Here is a 15,214-nt window from a genome sequence, read left to right as displayed (position 1 = left end):
CACATCCTTCTTTTATAAGGGCACCAGTCATACTGAATTGGGGCCCACCTTACTCCAGTAAAGGAGCCCTGGTGTTCTACCTAGATCAGTGATTAAGTACTAATCAGTGATTAAGTACTTGGTGGCTAACTGAAAGATCGGCTGTTTGAACCATCAACCACTCCATGGAAGAAAGATGACATGGTCTGCTTCCATAAAGAGTTATAGCCTTAGAAACACTATAGGGTAGCTCTACTCTGTCTTACAGGGTCACTATGAATCAGAATCAACTTGACAGCAGTGGGTTTGGTTTGCTTTGGTTACTCTAGTATGACCTCACATTAATTTAACTAATTACATCTGCAAAGACCCTATTTCCACATAAGGTCACATTCACAGGAGACAGGGGTTAGGACTTGAACATATGTTTTGGGGGACACAATTCAACCTACAACAGTCAGCAAGCTTGACACATTATCACACAGTGGTCCCACCACAGATCAGTAATTAGCCACAGATCAGGACCCAGAGTACACAGTCCCTCCAGAGCCCCTAACCAGTATCAGCTTTTTCCAGGCTCTTCCTCTGAAGGATAACTCTTACCCTGACTTCTGACCCCTGAGACTAGTTTGCCTAGTTTTGAACCTCATGTAAGTGAAGTTCTACAACATTACTCTTGTATTTGACTTTTTCATCTCTTTCATCTATATTCTATGAGCTTTCTTCTTATCAAACTGCCATTCTGGGTAGGCTTCCAACATCTTTCATGAGGGTCAAGCAAGTTTTAGGTACAATAAACATAGAATTGGCCATTACTGTTTAGCTCTGGTGGCACAGCGGTTAAGTGTTCAACTGCTAACTGAAAGGTTGGCAGTTTGAACCCACCAGGTGCTCTGTAGGAGGAAGATGTGGCAATTTGCTTCTGTATTGACTATGAGTTGTAATTAACTCAACAGCATTGGGTTCAGTTTTAGTTTTATTTTATTACCATACTGAAGGCCCAACCTGTGAAAACTCTTCCATGGCTCTGTTTGATCTAACATCAGCCTTTGAGTAAGGATAAGAAACAAGTTCTGAATTCTCCTGAGCTTCCCAGGACCTCCAAAGTCTGTCCTACCCTCCCTGTGGCCTGATTCTCAGGTCTATCTCTCACTGAAACTGAGGTGGATATACACCCACTCCTCACTTATTAACATGGTTTGGTTCCAAAGACCAGACTGTTATGCAAAATTCAGCATTATGCAAAAATGGAGGATGATCACTATTGATCACAAAATGGAGGATGACTACATCATTAAACAACTGTGAAATTATATCATTACATAACTTCCAAATTATATCATTGCATAACTGCCAAATTACATCATTGCATAACTTCCACACCACTGAAAATCATGGCCCAGTCACATTGACACATAACTTTAACCACCACACCCAGTGTTACTCTCACTTTGCACCTCAGAGTTCGTTACTGCCACATGTACATCATGAATGTGCCAAATGGTCAGATAGTACAATTTTTACTATTGTCATAAATATGAAATGTCAGAAAATGAGAAAATCAGTAAGTGAGGAGAGGGTGTATTTCCTCCTGTCTCCTGTCTCCTGTCCATAGCAAGGGAACATTTTCATCGTGGACTTTGAGCTACTGGATGGCATTGACGCCAACAAAACAGATCCATGCACACTGCAATTCCTGGCTGCACCCATCTGCTTGCTGTATAAGAATCTGGACAACAAGATGATTCCCATTGCAATCCAGGTAGGTCCACCCAGCTCCACTTAGGTGCATTTCCCACCCCCTACTCCACAATCCAGGGCTCTGGGGGAGATGAGGAATCTGCCCACACATCAGCCTCACATCTCCTGGGAAGGGGTGCTGAAAGCTCTGCCAGGTGGATGGGAAAAACAAGTAATTGTTTTTGATCTTTTGGTATCCCTTGTGTCTTCTTGCCAGCCAGTCCCCAAGATGCCCGAGAGAAACTCCTGGCTGGGAGAGCTGCTCTGTAGGGGACCTGCCCTGGGACAAGATACTACCTTACCCACAGGCTGGTATCCCTGATCAGGAGCCCCAAATCCAAACACTCACAGGGCCAGACAGGGGAAAGACATCTGTGAATTGAACTGGGGACTGAGGCTACCACAGCACTGCTGAGGCGAAGGGTCTGGACAATGCCAGCTCCAGCCCTGGGTGTGCTGCTTTCCAAGTGTCCACAGTTCTTGCCTCCAGCCAGGACATGGTGGAGGAGCCAAGGGAACTTTCTTCTCTATTCATTCCTGAATGCTTTCTGCAAAGCACCAGCCCTCTGTGACACTGTGGGAGCTGGAATACAAGCAGCAGAAACAAGACCCAGGGCCAGAAACGGCTCGTAGGGGAAAGAGCAGGAGGGAGGCATCAAGGACAGACCAGAAGGAGGCCTGGTATAATCAGAGGTGGTGGGAGCTGTGGTAGTCCCCATGGAGGACAGGCATCAGGGCTCTGGGGCAGAAAAACAGCTGGCGTTCATCATGCTAAGCATGATTCTAAGGGTTACCATGCACAGATCATAATCCCTACCCTTTATTCTGAAATTTAAACAGTTCTGAAAAGTGCAAGGTTTTCCAAAAATTGGCAGTAAATTCACTGGCAGCAACCTGGTCCTGAAGATATTTGCCAGTTGCTGTCACCATCAAGTCAACTCTGACTCATGGTGACCCTACGTGTTTCAGAGTAGAATGGTGTTTTCCATAAGGTTTTCAATGGCTGATTTTTCAGAATTAGATTGCCAAACTTTTCTTCCAAGGTGTCTCTGGGTGGACGTGAACTGCCAACTTTCGGTTATTAGTGGAGCATGTTGTTGTTGTTGTTATGTGACACTGAGTTGGACCCGACTCATAGCTACCCCTCCTTGGGTTTCCAAGACAGTATCACTACGGAGGTAGATCACCTAACCTTCCTTCCAAGGAGTGGCTGGTGGGTTTGAACTGCCAGCCTTCTGGTTAGCAGTCAAGTGCCTTAGGCACTATGCTAACAGAGCTCCCATTAGTGGAGCATGTTGTTGTTGTTGTTGTTGTTATGTGCCGTAGGAGACAATATTTATAAACTTTACCCCAACCAGCATGAATCACTGTATCACTGCAGAAACATTATTACGTTTGACTATAAAATATATTGCCTTACCTCTGGTGGGGTGTTACATAATAACTTGTATGCCAACTGCTAAATTCCTGAACATTCTGAAATGCATTTGACCAGAAGGGCATCAGATAAGGCCCCGTCTTTATTCACATAATCATCACAAGAGCTCTAGTTTCCGTAGAAGCGGTAGGAAGTTGATTAAATATCTATATTGGAGAGAAGGCCATGTGATGATGAGCTGAGTTGTAGCCAAGCTTTAGATGGCAGATGATTCTGTGCTTTTTAAGCTATTATGGTTATTGTTGGGTGCCCTTAAGTTGGCACTGATGCATAGCAACCCTGTGTATAGCAAAATGAAACACTGCCCCATTGGGCACCATCCTCACAATCCTAGCTGTATCTGAGCCCATCATTGCAGCCACCATGTCAATCCATCTCATTGAGGGGCTTTTCCTTTCTTGCTGACCCTCCATGTTACCAAGCATGATATCCTTCTCTAGGAAAGGGTCCCTAGAGAATGGTCTGATAACATGACCAAGGTAGGTGAGATGAAGTCTGGCCATTCTTGCTTGTAAGGAGCATTCTGGCTGCACTTCTTCCAGAACAGATTTGTTAGTTCTTCTGGAAGTGCATGGTATTTTCAGTATTCTTTGCCAACACCACAATTCAAAAGCATCAACTTTTTTCAGTCTTCCTTATTCATTATTCAGCTTCCATATGTATATGAGACTATTGAAAAATGCCATGGCTTGGGTTAGGTGCACCTTGGTCTTCAAAGAGACATCTTGGCTCTTCAGCACTTTAGAGAAGTCTTTTGAAGCAGATTTGTCCAGTGCAATACGATGTGTGATATATTGACTGATCCTTCCATTGGTGTTGATTGTGGATCCAAGTAATATGAAATCTTTGACAACCTCAATCCTTTCTCCATTTATTGTGATGCTACTTTTTGGTCCAGTTGTGAGGATTTTCATTTTCTTTATGTTGGGGTGTACTCCATACTGCAGAGTATAGTCTTTAACCTTCATCAGTAAGTGCTTCAAGTCAGCTTCACTTTAAGCAAGCAAGGTTGTGTCATCTTATATCACAGGTTGTTAATGAATCTTCCTCCAATCCTGACACCATGTTCTCCTTCATTTAGTCCACTTTCTTGGATTATTTTCTCTGCATACAGACTAAGTATGGTAAAGGATACAACCCTGATGCACACTCTTCCTGATTTTTAGCCATGCAGTATGCCCTTGTTCCGTTCTAATGACAGCCTGGTCTATGTGCAGGCTCCTCATGAGCACAATTTAGTGTTCTGGAATTACCGTTCTTCCCAATGTTGTCCATAATTTGTGATGATCCATACAGTCAAATGCTTTTGCACAGTCAATAAAACACAAGTAAACATCCTTCAGGTATTCTTTGCTTGCAGGCAAGATTCATCTGACATCAGCAGTGATACCCCTCAGTCCACATCCTCTTCTTAATCCAGCTTGCATTTCTGGAATTTCCCTACCAATATACTGCTGTAACTGTTTTTTAATTATCTTCAGCAAAATCTTACTTGTGTGTGATATTAATGATATTGTTCGATAATTTCCACATTCTGCGGGGTCACTTTTCTTTGGAATGGGTACGAATATGGATCTCTTCCAGTCAGTTAGCCAAGTAGCTGTCTTCCAAATTTCTTGGCATAGACAAATAAGTGCCTCCAGTGCAGCATCCATTTGTTGAAATATCTCAATGGGTATTCCGTCAATTCCTGGAGCCTTGTTTTTCATCAGTTCCTTCAGTGCAGCTTGGACTACTACTTCCTTCAATACTGTTGGTTCTTGATCGTATGCCACCTCCTGAAATAGATGAATAGCAACCAATTCTGTTTGGTACAGTGACTCTGTGTATTCCTTCCATCTTCTTTTGATGCTTCCTGAATCATTCAATATTTTGCTCATAGAATTTTTCAATATTGCAACTCATGGCTTGAATTTTTCTTCATTTCTTTCAGCTTAAGAAATGCCGACCATGTTCTTGCCTTTTGGTTTTTGAACTCCAGGTCTTTGCACATTTAATTATAACAATTGACTTTGTCTTCTCAAGTTGCTTTTCTGTTCAGCTCTTTTATCTTGTCATTTCTTCCATTTGCTTTAGCTACTGTCCATTCAAGAGCAAGTTTCAGAGTCTCTTCTGACATCCATTTTAGTCTTTTCTTCTTTTCCTGTCTTTTTAATGACCTTTTGCTTTCTTCATGTATAGTATTCTTATTGTCATCCGACAACTTGTCTGGTTTTCGGTTGATGGTGTTCCATGCATCAAATCTGTTCTTCAAATGGTCTCTAAATTCAGGTGTGATATAATCAAGATCATATTTTGGTTTGTGGATTTGTTTTAATTGTCTTCAGCTTCTGCTTGAATCTGCATATAAGCAATTGATGGTCTCTTCCACAGTCAGCTCCTGGCCTTGTTTTGTCTGATGACATCGAGCTTCTCCATTTCCTCTTCCCACAAACGCAGTCGATTTGATTTCTGTGTACTCCATCTGATGAGGTCCATGTGTATAGCCACCACTTATGTTGTTGAAAGAGGGTATTTGTAATGAATAAGCCATTGGTCTTGCAAAATTCTATTACGCACTCTCTGACATCATTTCTATCACCAAGGCCATGTTTTCCAACTACTGATGCTTCTTTGTTCCCAACTTTTGCATTCCAATCACCAGTAATAATCAATATATATTGACTCCATGTTTGGTCAATTTCAGACTGCAGAAGTCGGTAAAAATCTTCAATTTTCTCATCTTTGGAGTTAGTGGTTGGTGTGTAAATTTGAATAACAGTAGTATTAACTGATCTTCCTTGTAGGTGTATGGATATTATCCTATCACTGACAGCACTGTATTTCAGGATGGATCTTGAAACATTCTTTGTGACAATGAATGCAACACCATCCTCTTCAATTTGTCATTCTTAGCATAGTAGGTCATATGGTTGTCTGATTCAAAATGGCCACAACCTATTAATTTCAGCTCACTAATGCCTAGGATTGATCTTTGTATATAACATTTCATTTTTGACTGCTTTCAATTTTCCTAGATTCATACTTCATACCTTTCATGTTCTAATTATTAATGAATGTTTGCAGCTGTTTCTTTTTTGAGTTGTGCCATATTAGCAAATGGAGGTCCTGAAAGCTGTACTTCATCCATGTCATTAATGTTGACTACATTGAGGAAGCAGCCCTTCCCCAGTCACATTTTGAGTGTCTTCTGAACTGAGGGGCTCATCTCAGACAGTGTTTCAGGGCTATTCATAAGGTTTTCACTGGCTAATTTTTTGAGAAGTGGATGCTCCTTCTTTCTTCTGAGTCTGTCTTAGTCTGGAAGCTCTGCTGAAACCTGTCCACTATGTGTGATCCTGCTGGTATTTGAAATATTGGTGACATAGTCACCAGTCTCACAGCAACATGCAAGCCACCACAGTACGACAAACTGACAGACCAATGGTGGTTTTAAGCTGTACCAACCACAAATTCATTCTGTGGAGGTAGTATAACCATAGGGCCAAAGAAAACCTGATCAGGCAGGACCAAAAAGAAAGCCAAAAGTCAACCTTATTTACAAATATAGACTTTTTTTTTTTTTTTTAAATAATCTAAAAAGATGTCAGCAAATTAATAACAGGACTGTAATAAGTGATTAATATGTTATAACCAAATAACTTCCCAGGACTGCAGAGATCTTTCAATACCAGTAAAGCTACCAGCATAATTCATAATTCATTCTAAGGAAAAATTTCCTAATTGCATCAGTTGACACTAAAAGGGAATTTAATAACATTTATTAACCAAAAAAAAAAAAAAAATTCACTGTCATGGAGTCTGATCCAACTCATAGCGACCCTTCCTTGTGTTTCTGAGGTGGTATCACTATGGAAGTAGATTGCCCCAACCTTTCTTCCAAGGAGTGACTGGTGGGTTTGAACCACCAGACTTCTGGTTAGCAGTCAGCTCTGGTGGTGTAGTGCCTAAGGCATTTGACTGCTAACCAGAAGGCTGGCGGTTCAAACCCACCAGCCACTCCTCAGAAGGAAAGTTGGGCAATCTACTTCCATAGTGATACGGCCTTGGAAACCCAAGGAGGGGTTGCTATGAGTCATATCAGACTGTAGTAAAGTAGTAAGGAAGCTACTCACATATGATAAAGACAATAAACATTCAAAAGGTAGAATTCTAAAGCCATTCCCATTAAAATCATAAATAAAAAAGGAATGTTGAATTACTATTGTTATTCAGTGCTGTTTTGGAGGTTCTAGTACATGGGATAAAACAAGAAAAGAAAATAATAAAAATCTTATAAAAGAACAGAGAAAATTATCTTTTTGATATTGATAAGAAGATTGGACCTAGAAAGCATTCAATAATAATAAATAAATAAATACAACTCTGCCATCAACTCCATTCTGATGCATAGCTACCTCCACTGGGTTTCCAAGGCTGAAAATCTTTACGGAAACAGATTGCTTCATCCTCTTCCTGCAAAGCATCTGGTGGGTTTGAATTGCTGACCTTCTGGTTAGCAGCCCACTGCTAACCAGGAGGCTGGCGGTTCAAACCCACCAGCCACTCCTCGGAAGGAAGGTTGGGCAATCCTACTTCCGTAGTGATAACTGCCTCGGAAACCCAAGGAGGGGTCGCTAGGAGTCAGGGGCGACTCGACGGCAAATAACACCACCACAACCTTAGAAAGCATAAGGGACTCTTACTTTTTAAAAGCTATTAGAATTAATAAGTTCATTTAGCAAAATGTCTAGTACCCCTAGAAACATCAATAACTTTTCTCCATACTAACAGTAAATACAATACCCATATGGGGGGAAAAAAAACAACCTATAAAATAATGTAAAATGAAACCTTAAAAAATACATTATTTGATACTGAGTAAGAAAACTTTGTATCACAAAAATGTCAATTCTACCTAATTTTATTATACTAACTTAGTGTACTTTCAATTAAATTTTCAATCAGGTTTTCTCTCTTTTTTTAATGAGGGGGTGAGAAAACCAATCTAAGAATTTAAGGAATAACATGGGGGGGAAATAGTCAAAACAGTTTTGAAAAATAAAAGCATAGAGGGAGAGCTTTCTCTGCTGAACAGTGAGGGTACTCTCAGGACACTATTCAAGGCAGATAGTTTGGCACAAGAACAGAAACACTGATTAGTAGACCATATATGAAGGGTCCAGAAACAGACTTTTACATATAGGAATTTAATATACGACAAAAGTGGTTTTTCAATTCAGTGTGAAAGAATAGTATTTAAGTGGTGTTATCACAACTGCTCCATAGGGAGTCCCTGAGTGGTGTAAATGGTTAATCTATTCAGCTCCTAACTAAAAAGTTCGCTGTTCAAGTTCACTGAGAGATGCCTTGGAAGAAAAGCCTGGCAATCCACTTCCAAAAAATCAGCCACTGAAAACCCCATGGAGCATAGTTCTACTCTGACACACACAGGGTTGCCATGAATCAGAACATGATGGAAACTGATTTTTATCAGAGCTATCACGCATAAAGAAAAAATTAAGTTGGACCCCTATGTCATATCATTTACAAAAATAAAATTTCAGATAAAGTAAAGATTTAAATATTTAAAAAAATTGAGAGGAATTTAGTAGAACAACATATAATGTAAGAGTTAAGGAGACTTTTTAAAGCAAACATATGAAACCAGTAAGTAATGTAGGAAAAGACAGACATATTTGATTATGTAATTCTTTTGATAATTGAATGATAAGTCAAAAGGCAAATGATAGATTGGGAAAAATAAATGCAACACAAGTGACAGATAAAAGATGAAAATAATATACAAATAATAGGAAAAAATAGGTTATTCACAGAAGAGGAAATATAAATGAATGGCCAACATGGAAAAACTCTCAACCTCACCAGCAGTTAGGAAAATGCAAAATAAGGTAACCATGAGATACCACTTCTTGCTCCTTTAGAGGGGTAAAAAAAATAATGATAACACCCAACCACTATCTAAGAAGGGGTTAGGGGAGGGCAAGCCCAGGAATTGTTGCAGCCAGGAGTGATATTTCATAATACCAGCCAGTAAACACTGGGTGCAGCACCTGAGCTGGTCCCCAAGAACCTACCATGCCAGGGATACCCTCTTGAGGTTCTGAATTGGTGGATGGATAGTCAGAGGGTACAGGGAGTAAGGCTAGTGTGTCCAAAGCAACTGGATAAATACTCAAGTGGGCTCCAGGCCATGACTGCTTACCAATTATCTGGAAGAATTTAAGTATTCTGACAGCTGATACCACTGATTGGATGTGCACCAGCTGAATGAGCTTTTCTGAGAAGTAGTAGGACACTCTCTATTCAAATCAAACATCCACATGCTCTTTGGCTCAGCAGCTTCTTTTCCAGTAACCCAATCAAAAGAAATATAAGCACTACTATGTAAGGATGCATGTACAAAGATGGCAATCACATCATTGTTTGTGGAGGGAAAAACAACAAACTTGAAAACAATCTGAAGGCCCATCAATCCATAATTCTAGCAGCAGTCTCTTCAAGGCTTTTACTATGAAGAGTTTCAAAACTCTTCCATCCTCTACTCATTACCCAATTCCAAAGCCACTTTCTTATTTTTATATATTTGTTATAGCAGCACTCCACTTCTGGTACCAAATTCTATCTTAGTTTCCTAGGGTTGCTGTAGCAAAATACCATAAAGTGGGAGGCTTATAAAAACAGAAATTTATTGTTCTGGAGGCTAGGAGTCCAAAATCCGGTGTTTATCACCTCTATCTTCACATGGCCATCTGCCCTCTGTGTGTCCCTGTATCCCTGCTCTATTTGTATACTCCAGTACGCCTCACATCAACTGATAATTTCTTCAAAGGCTCTATTTCCAAATGAGGTCATGTTCATAAATACCAGGAGTTAGGATTTGAACATATCTTTTGCAGGGGAACATAACTCAATTCATAGCAGAGAACAAGAAGAGGTAGGTAGGAAGAAAACTAGGAGGGAGCCGAGGAAGCAAGCAAGAAAGGAGAAGATGGGTGTACAGTAAGACAGGAGTTCCTTCTTGTTTCAGAATGTGGAAGATCTTATGAACATATCTTAAGCACCTTGTTTATATCTTCATGCTGTCCGCATCCCCCTAATAAGGAGTGATTGTTGTTCCCATACTTACAGATGATGAAGCTGGAGCTCAGTAAGGATCAGTGAGTTGTCCAGGGTCACATGGGTAGTGAGTGATGGAGGTGGGACCTGGGCCCTCTGCCTTCCTTGGAAAGTCACTGCTAAATAAATTTAGATTCTTCTGGGATTTCCTGGAAGTCCGGGCTCTCCAACAGCTATAGTGTAGACTGAAATGTTGCAGTGCATTTTCTTTTTCCAACGTATCAGCTCAACCAAGTCCCAGGAGATGAGAACCCCATTTTCCTTCCTTCGGATGCAAAATATGACTGGCTTCTGGCCAAGATCTGGGTGCGCTCCAGTGACTTCCACGTCCACCAGACCATCAGTCACCTTCTGCGCACACATCTAGTATCTGAAGTTTTTGGCATCGCCATGTACCGCCAGCTGCCTGCTGTGCACCCCATCTTCAAGGTACAGCAAGTACTGTCTCACCTGGTGGGGAAGGCATCCTGGTACAGAGGGAGGAGAGGGGGAGAGAGCTGAGACGGACCCCTGAGAGTTGCCTACCCCTCACCTGAAGCTGCCTGAGGAAGATAGTAGCTCCCAAGCTGAGTAGATTTTTGAAAAGACATACAAATGCAACTAGGCTGATCCTGGACAGTGGCCCTGCCCTTCCCTCTTTCCAAATTCTACTACTGGCATTTACTACTGGGGTGATCACAGTATTTTGGCTAAAGAGAACCTCTATGTGCCTCAGTTTATTCATCTTTAAAACAGATGAGGTCCCCAATGAGGGATTACACCTGCTACATAGGATTACTGTGAGGATAAGGATAACTAATAATATAGAGCATTTAAAACAGTGTGTGACACATACTGAAGCATTATGCAAGTGTTGGCTATTATCATTGTTACTCTTGGTAGGCATCAACACTGTGTCCTCCAGGCCTTGAGAAACTAGTTACTCAGTCATGACAATCAGCATTGTCAATCTTGACTTCTCTTCCTGACCCCCTATCTCCACAGTGGACCAGGTTGGGTGGGTGCTGAGGGTCCCTGGGGGACTCTGGTCAGGAGTTCTTGGCTGGATCCTCTCTAAGGGGCTTCTTCCCACCAGCTCCTGGTGGCCCATGTGCGGTTTACTATTGCCATCAACACCAAGGCTCGTGAGCAGCTCATCTGTGAGTACGGCCTCTTTGACAAGGTACGTGCCCCTGCCCCAGGTCCTGGAGAGCCCTGCCTGGCTGACACCCTCTCTTTCTGCCTTGTTGATCTCTGCTTAAGACCAGGAGACCAAGTGCCTAGTCCCCTCAATGGTAGAGGCCTGGGAAGAATGGAGGGGTGGAGGTTGTGCTCAGAGTGCTGGCCCCCCAGCTCAGTGGCCTGTCTCTAGAGCCCTTGACTCAGACACTGGATTAGCCAAGTGCATGGCATGCTCCTCACCACCCATTCTCCTGCCCCATCCCTCTCCTCATGGCCCACTGAGCTCTAATGAATGTGACCCTTCCCACTTGGCTCCACTGATGTGATTCTGCCCTGGACCTGCCCCTCACTCAGCACAGCCTCCACCCATCTACTCTTTCCAGGCCCTCCATGTTCCCACCATTCTCCGTACTAAGCAGGAATCAAGTCCCTAATCACCCCTCAAATTCTTTTAGTAGCACCCTCCCCGTTTTGACTCCCCTGCCACTTTACCAGGCCTAGATCCTCACTTCAGCCCTCCACCCTGACCCTCCTCTCTCACCCTCCTTAGATAGTCACTATAGTTAGGTTGGGCAAGCTACTTCCATAGTGATACCGCCTCGTGAACCCAAGGAGGGGTCGCTATGAGTCGGGGCCGACTTGATGGCACATAACAACAACATAATTAAGCCATATTTTTGATGCAGGTATCAAAACCCAACTAAAACCAGTTGAAGCTGGAAAAGAAATGTATTATTTCATGTACTTGGGAATGATACGGGTAGAGAGAATCTCAGATCAAAATGAATCTAGGGACTCAAAACACTGTTGCCAAGGCAAATGTGCTCTTTCTCTCTTTAAATCCTTTTGGCCTCATTTTCTCCAGCTGCAGGCAGGCTCCCCAATGGGGCCCAGGACACAGGACCTGGTCACAGATGTTCCCCTTAGTGACCTTCATTTTCCAAACAGAAAATACCAGGGAACAACTTTGATTGATCCTGCTTGAATCATCCCAGCACCCAAGTCCTCCCTTGAGAATTCCTTGGGGTGTCTGCTCAACCACCCTGTGTGTGTGTATGTGTGTCCTAGCAGCTGGAAGGAGGACTCAGATTCCTCTGTGCATCTCCCCAGCATTCCCCTAAGCACACCACCACTGGCCCTTAACAGTGTTTATGATCTACAAAGCCTGCCGTCCGTACTCTCCTTTAACCCAAAGAGCAGACTCCTGAGACCAGTGCACCTTTGTGGGGACCAGAACAGGCCTGAGGGCCTCACCCAGCCAGAGCTGGAGTCCCACAACCTGTACCACTTGAGAGGGGAGCTCACTACCCCCTGCTGCTGCCCCTCCAGTCTCTGTGCACATCTGGCCACTTCAGTACCTTCCATCACCCATCACTCTGATCTAAAGATGGCTCCTTGTAACATCCTCCTCTGGCTGCCTTGGCATCCTGGCCACCCTGAATCTTCACTGAGCCAAGCATCCCTCCTGTCACACCTTGCAGAGCCTGCCACTCTGCATTCATGGGCACCTCACTGTCCTGACAATTTCTCTGGTTTCTCCTAGATGCAAGGGTGAGCTGTGGGCTGGAAGGAGAGAGAGCCTCAGCTCATAGCACTCTCTCTCTCCATTCAAGGCCAATGCTACAGGGGGCGGTGGGCATGTGCAGATGGTGCAGCGGGCCATGCAGGAGCTGACCTACACATCCCTGTGCTTCCCTGAGGCCATCAAGGCCCGGGGCATGGACAATAAAGAGGACATCCCCAACTACTTCTACAGGGATGACGGGCTCCTGGTGTGGGAAGCAATACAGAAGTGAGTGAGTTCTGGACTGGGAGGGGGGTGTCCTGTGGAGCAGAGGCAGTCCCAGAGGAAGAGCTGGCATGGGCAAGGTGAGGGGATGCAGTCCAGACCCTGGCTGCTTCACCTACTGCTGTCTGAGGCCCTCACTCCTGAGCCAGGTTCACGACTGAGGTGGTGGACATCTACTACGAGAGTGACCAGGTGGTGAAGGAAGACCAGGAGCTGCAGGACTTTGTGAAGGATGTTTATGTGTATGGCATGCGGGGCAAGAAGGCCTCAGGTGAGGACCACCCCAGTTATCCCCACCCCTCTTCTCCTCTTCTCTGCACCTCTTCCCTTTCCTTGGGTAACACTGGCCCTTGGCATCACCCTTGCTGCTTGGTACTGGGGCCTGAGCCCCCAGGGGTCCTCTGACCACCAATGTGCCTCATGGAGTCTGTTCAGGAGACATAGCTTCCAGCAGCCTCTAAGAGTGGGGTCAGAAACATCAGAAAACTCTCCCGAGCTTCTATGTCTGCTCTCAGTTTCTTGCTCATTCCTGAGCCCTCCAGCAATATGTATGGAGACAAGGCACAGAGGGGTGTGCTGGCCACCTCAAAGAGGCAGGCCTAAACCAGCCCTGGTAACTTCTCCCCCCACAAGGCTTCCCGAAGTCCATCAAGACCAGGGAGAAGCTGTCCGAGTACCTGACTGTGGTGATATTCACCGCCTCAGCCCAGCATGCAGCAGTAAACTTTGGCCAGGTAAGGGAGGCAGAGGACCCGAAGGGACAGACCTCTCTGGGCCGGAAATCGCCAAGGTCACCAGTACCTGCACCTGAGGCAGGGTGCAGGGCGGTTCACCCTTCCCACCGGCACTCCTGAGAAAGCCACAGGGGACCCTCAGGCAGCCTCAGGGGAAAGGATTCAGGTGCCTGGCACAGACTAGATAGGGTAAGGTCCTGGCGCCCCACAGAGCTTGTCAGGGAGAGGGTGAGACAGAGAAAGAAGGGGGGAGATCCTTTCCGCAGGCGGCAACCAAGGCCAACTGCCCTTTCTAGCTGATGGGGAGACCAAAGTGGCCGCAAGAGGGCAGGAACCTGGACCATAGGGGGTGCCCGCCACAGTGGCCCATACGTGTTCGCCGCTGTTCCAACAGTATGATTGGTGCTCCTGGATCCCCAATGCACCCCCTACCATGCGGGCCCCGCCACCAACAGCCAAGGGCGTGGTCACCATTGAGCAGATAGTGAAGACGCTGCCAGACCGCGGCCGATCCTGCTGGCATCTAGGTGCAGTGTGGGCGCTGAGCCAGTTCCAGGAGAATGAGGTGAGGCCCACATGCGGCTGGCCCACCTGCGCCACTCCTTGGTGCAGAGCAACGTGGGTGGGGGAGTGGGCTGGGTACATTGCAGCCACATGCTGCTGTCAATTTTGTGGACGAGGCTCTGGGAGGGGCCCAGAAGGGCAGGCAGGAAAGCACAGGCCTCTGCTCTAGTGGCTGTCACTGCAGAGGTGACACACGAAACAACCACTCTCAGCTCCCCGCTAAGCTCTTTCATGTGGTTTTTTCCGTGGTGCTCAGAGGAAACCACTGAGTTTCTTGGTGTTCACATATACAGATGAGGCCCCATCCCAGACTTCCTTATGGAAAGCTGGTTCAAAGGGTATTTGTTTTTCCCAGGCACTCCTGGTGGGTGGCGTAGGGTGGAGATGGGAAGGTAAAGAGAGGTTGTCTCTCTGGCTCCCCATGCCATGGTCCCTGGAGGTGTGGGTATTAGGCCTGCCAATCTGCATGGCCTCGTCACAGATTAATGTCTGTCCCTGTTGGGATCTCAGCTATTCCTGGGCATGTATCCAGAGGAGCATTTCATTGAGAAGCCTGTGAAGGCAGCTATGGCCCGATTCCGCAAGAACCTTGATACCATTGTCAGCGTGATCGCAGACCGCAACAAGAACAAGAAGCTACCATATTACTACTTGTCTCCAGACCGGATTCCCAACAGTGTGGCCATCTGA

General features: G+C 44.8%; 1 protein-coding gene across 1 annotated transcript in view; it reads left to right on the top strand.

The window, feature by feature from the left end:
• The window catches only part of ALOX5 (arachidonate 5-lipoxygenase), a 66,665-nt gene extending 51,451 nt beyond the window's left edge, over positions 1-15,214 (top strand). Inside the window, exons 7-14 of the mRNA XM_007938629.2 lie at positions 1,595-1,741; positions 10,502-10,705; positions 11,352-11,438; positions 13,051-13,229; positions 13,376-13,497; positions 13,860-13,960; positions 14,355-14,525; positions 15,035-15,214. Coding sequence (XP_007936820.1) covers positions 1,595-1,741; positions 10,502-10,705; positions 11,352-11,438; positions 13,051-13,229; positions 13,376-13,497; positions 13,860-13,960; positions 14,355-14,525; positions 15,035-15,214 — 1,191 coding nt within the window. The remainder of the gene's footprint in view (positions 1-1,594; positions 1,742-10,501; positions 10,706-11,351; positions 11,439-13,050; positions 13,230-13,375; positions 13,498-13,859; positions 13,961-14,354; positions 14,526-15,034) is intronic.

Source organism: Orycteropus afer, unplaced genomic scaffold (genome assembly GCF_000298275.1).
Source record: "Orycteropus afer afer isolate SDZICR_OR568_19922 unplaced genomic scaffold, OryAfe1.0 scaffold00052, whole genome shotgun sequence".
NCBI lineage: Eukaryota > Metazoa > Chordata > Mammalia > Tubulidentata > Orycteropodidae > Orycteropus > Orycteropus afer.
Note: the sequence above shows the minus strand (reverse complement) of the source record. Positions and strands in the feature narration are given on the sequence as shown.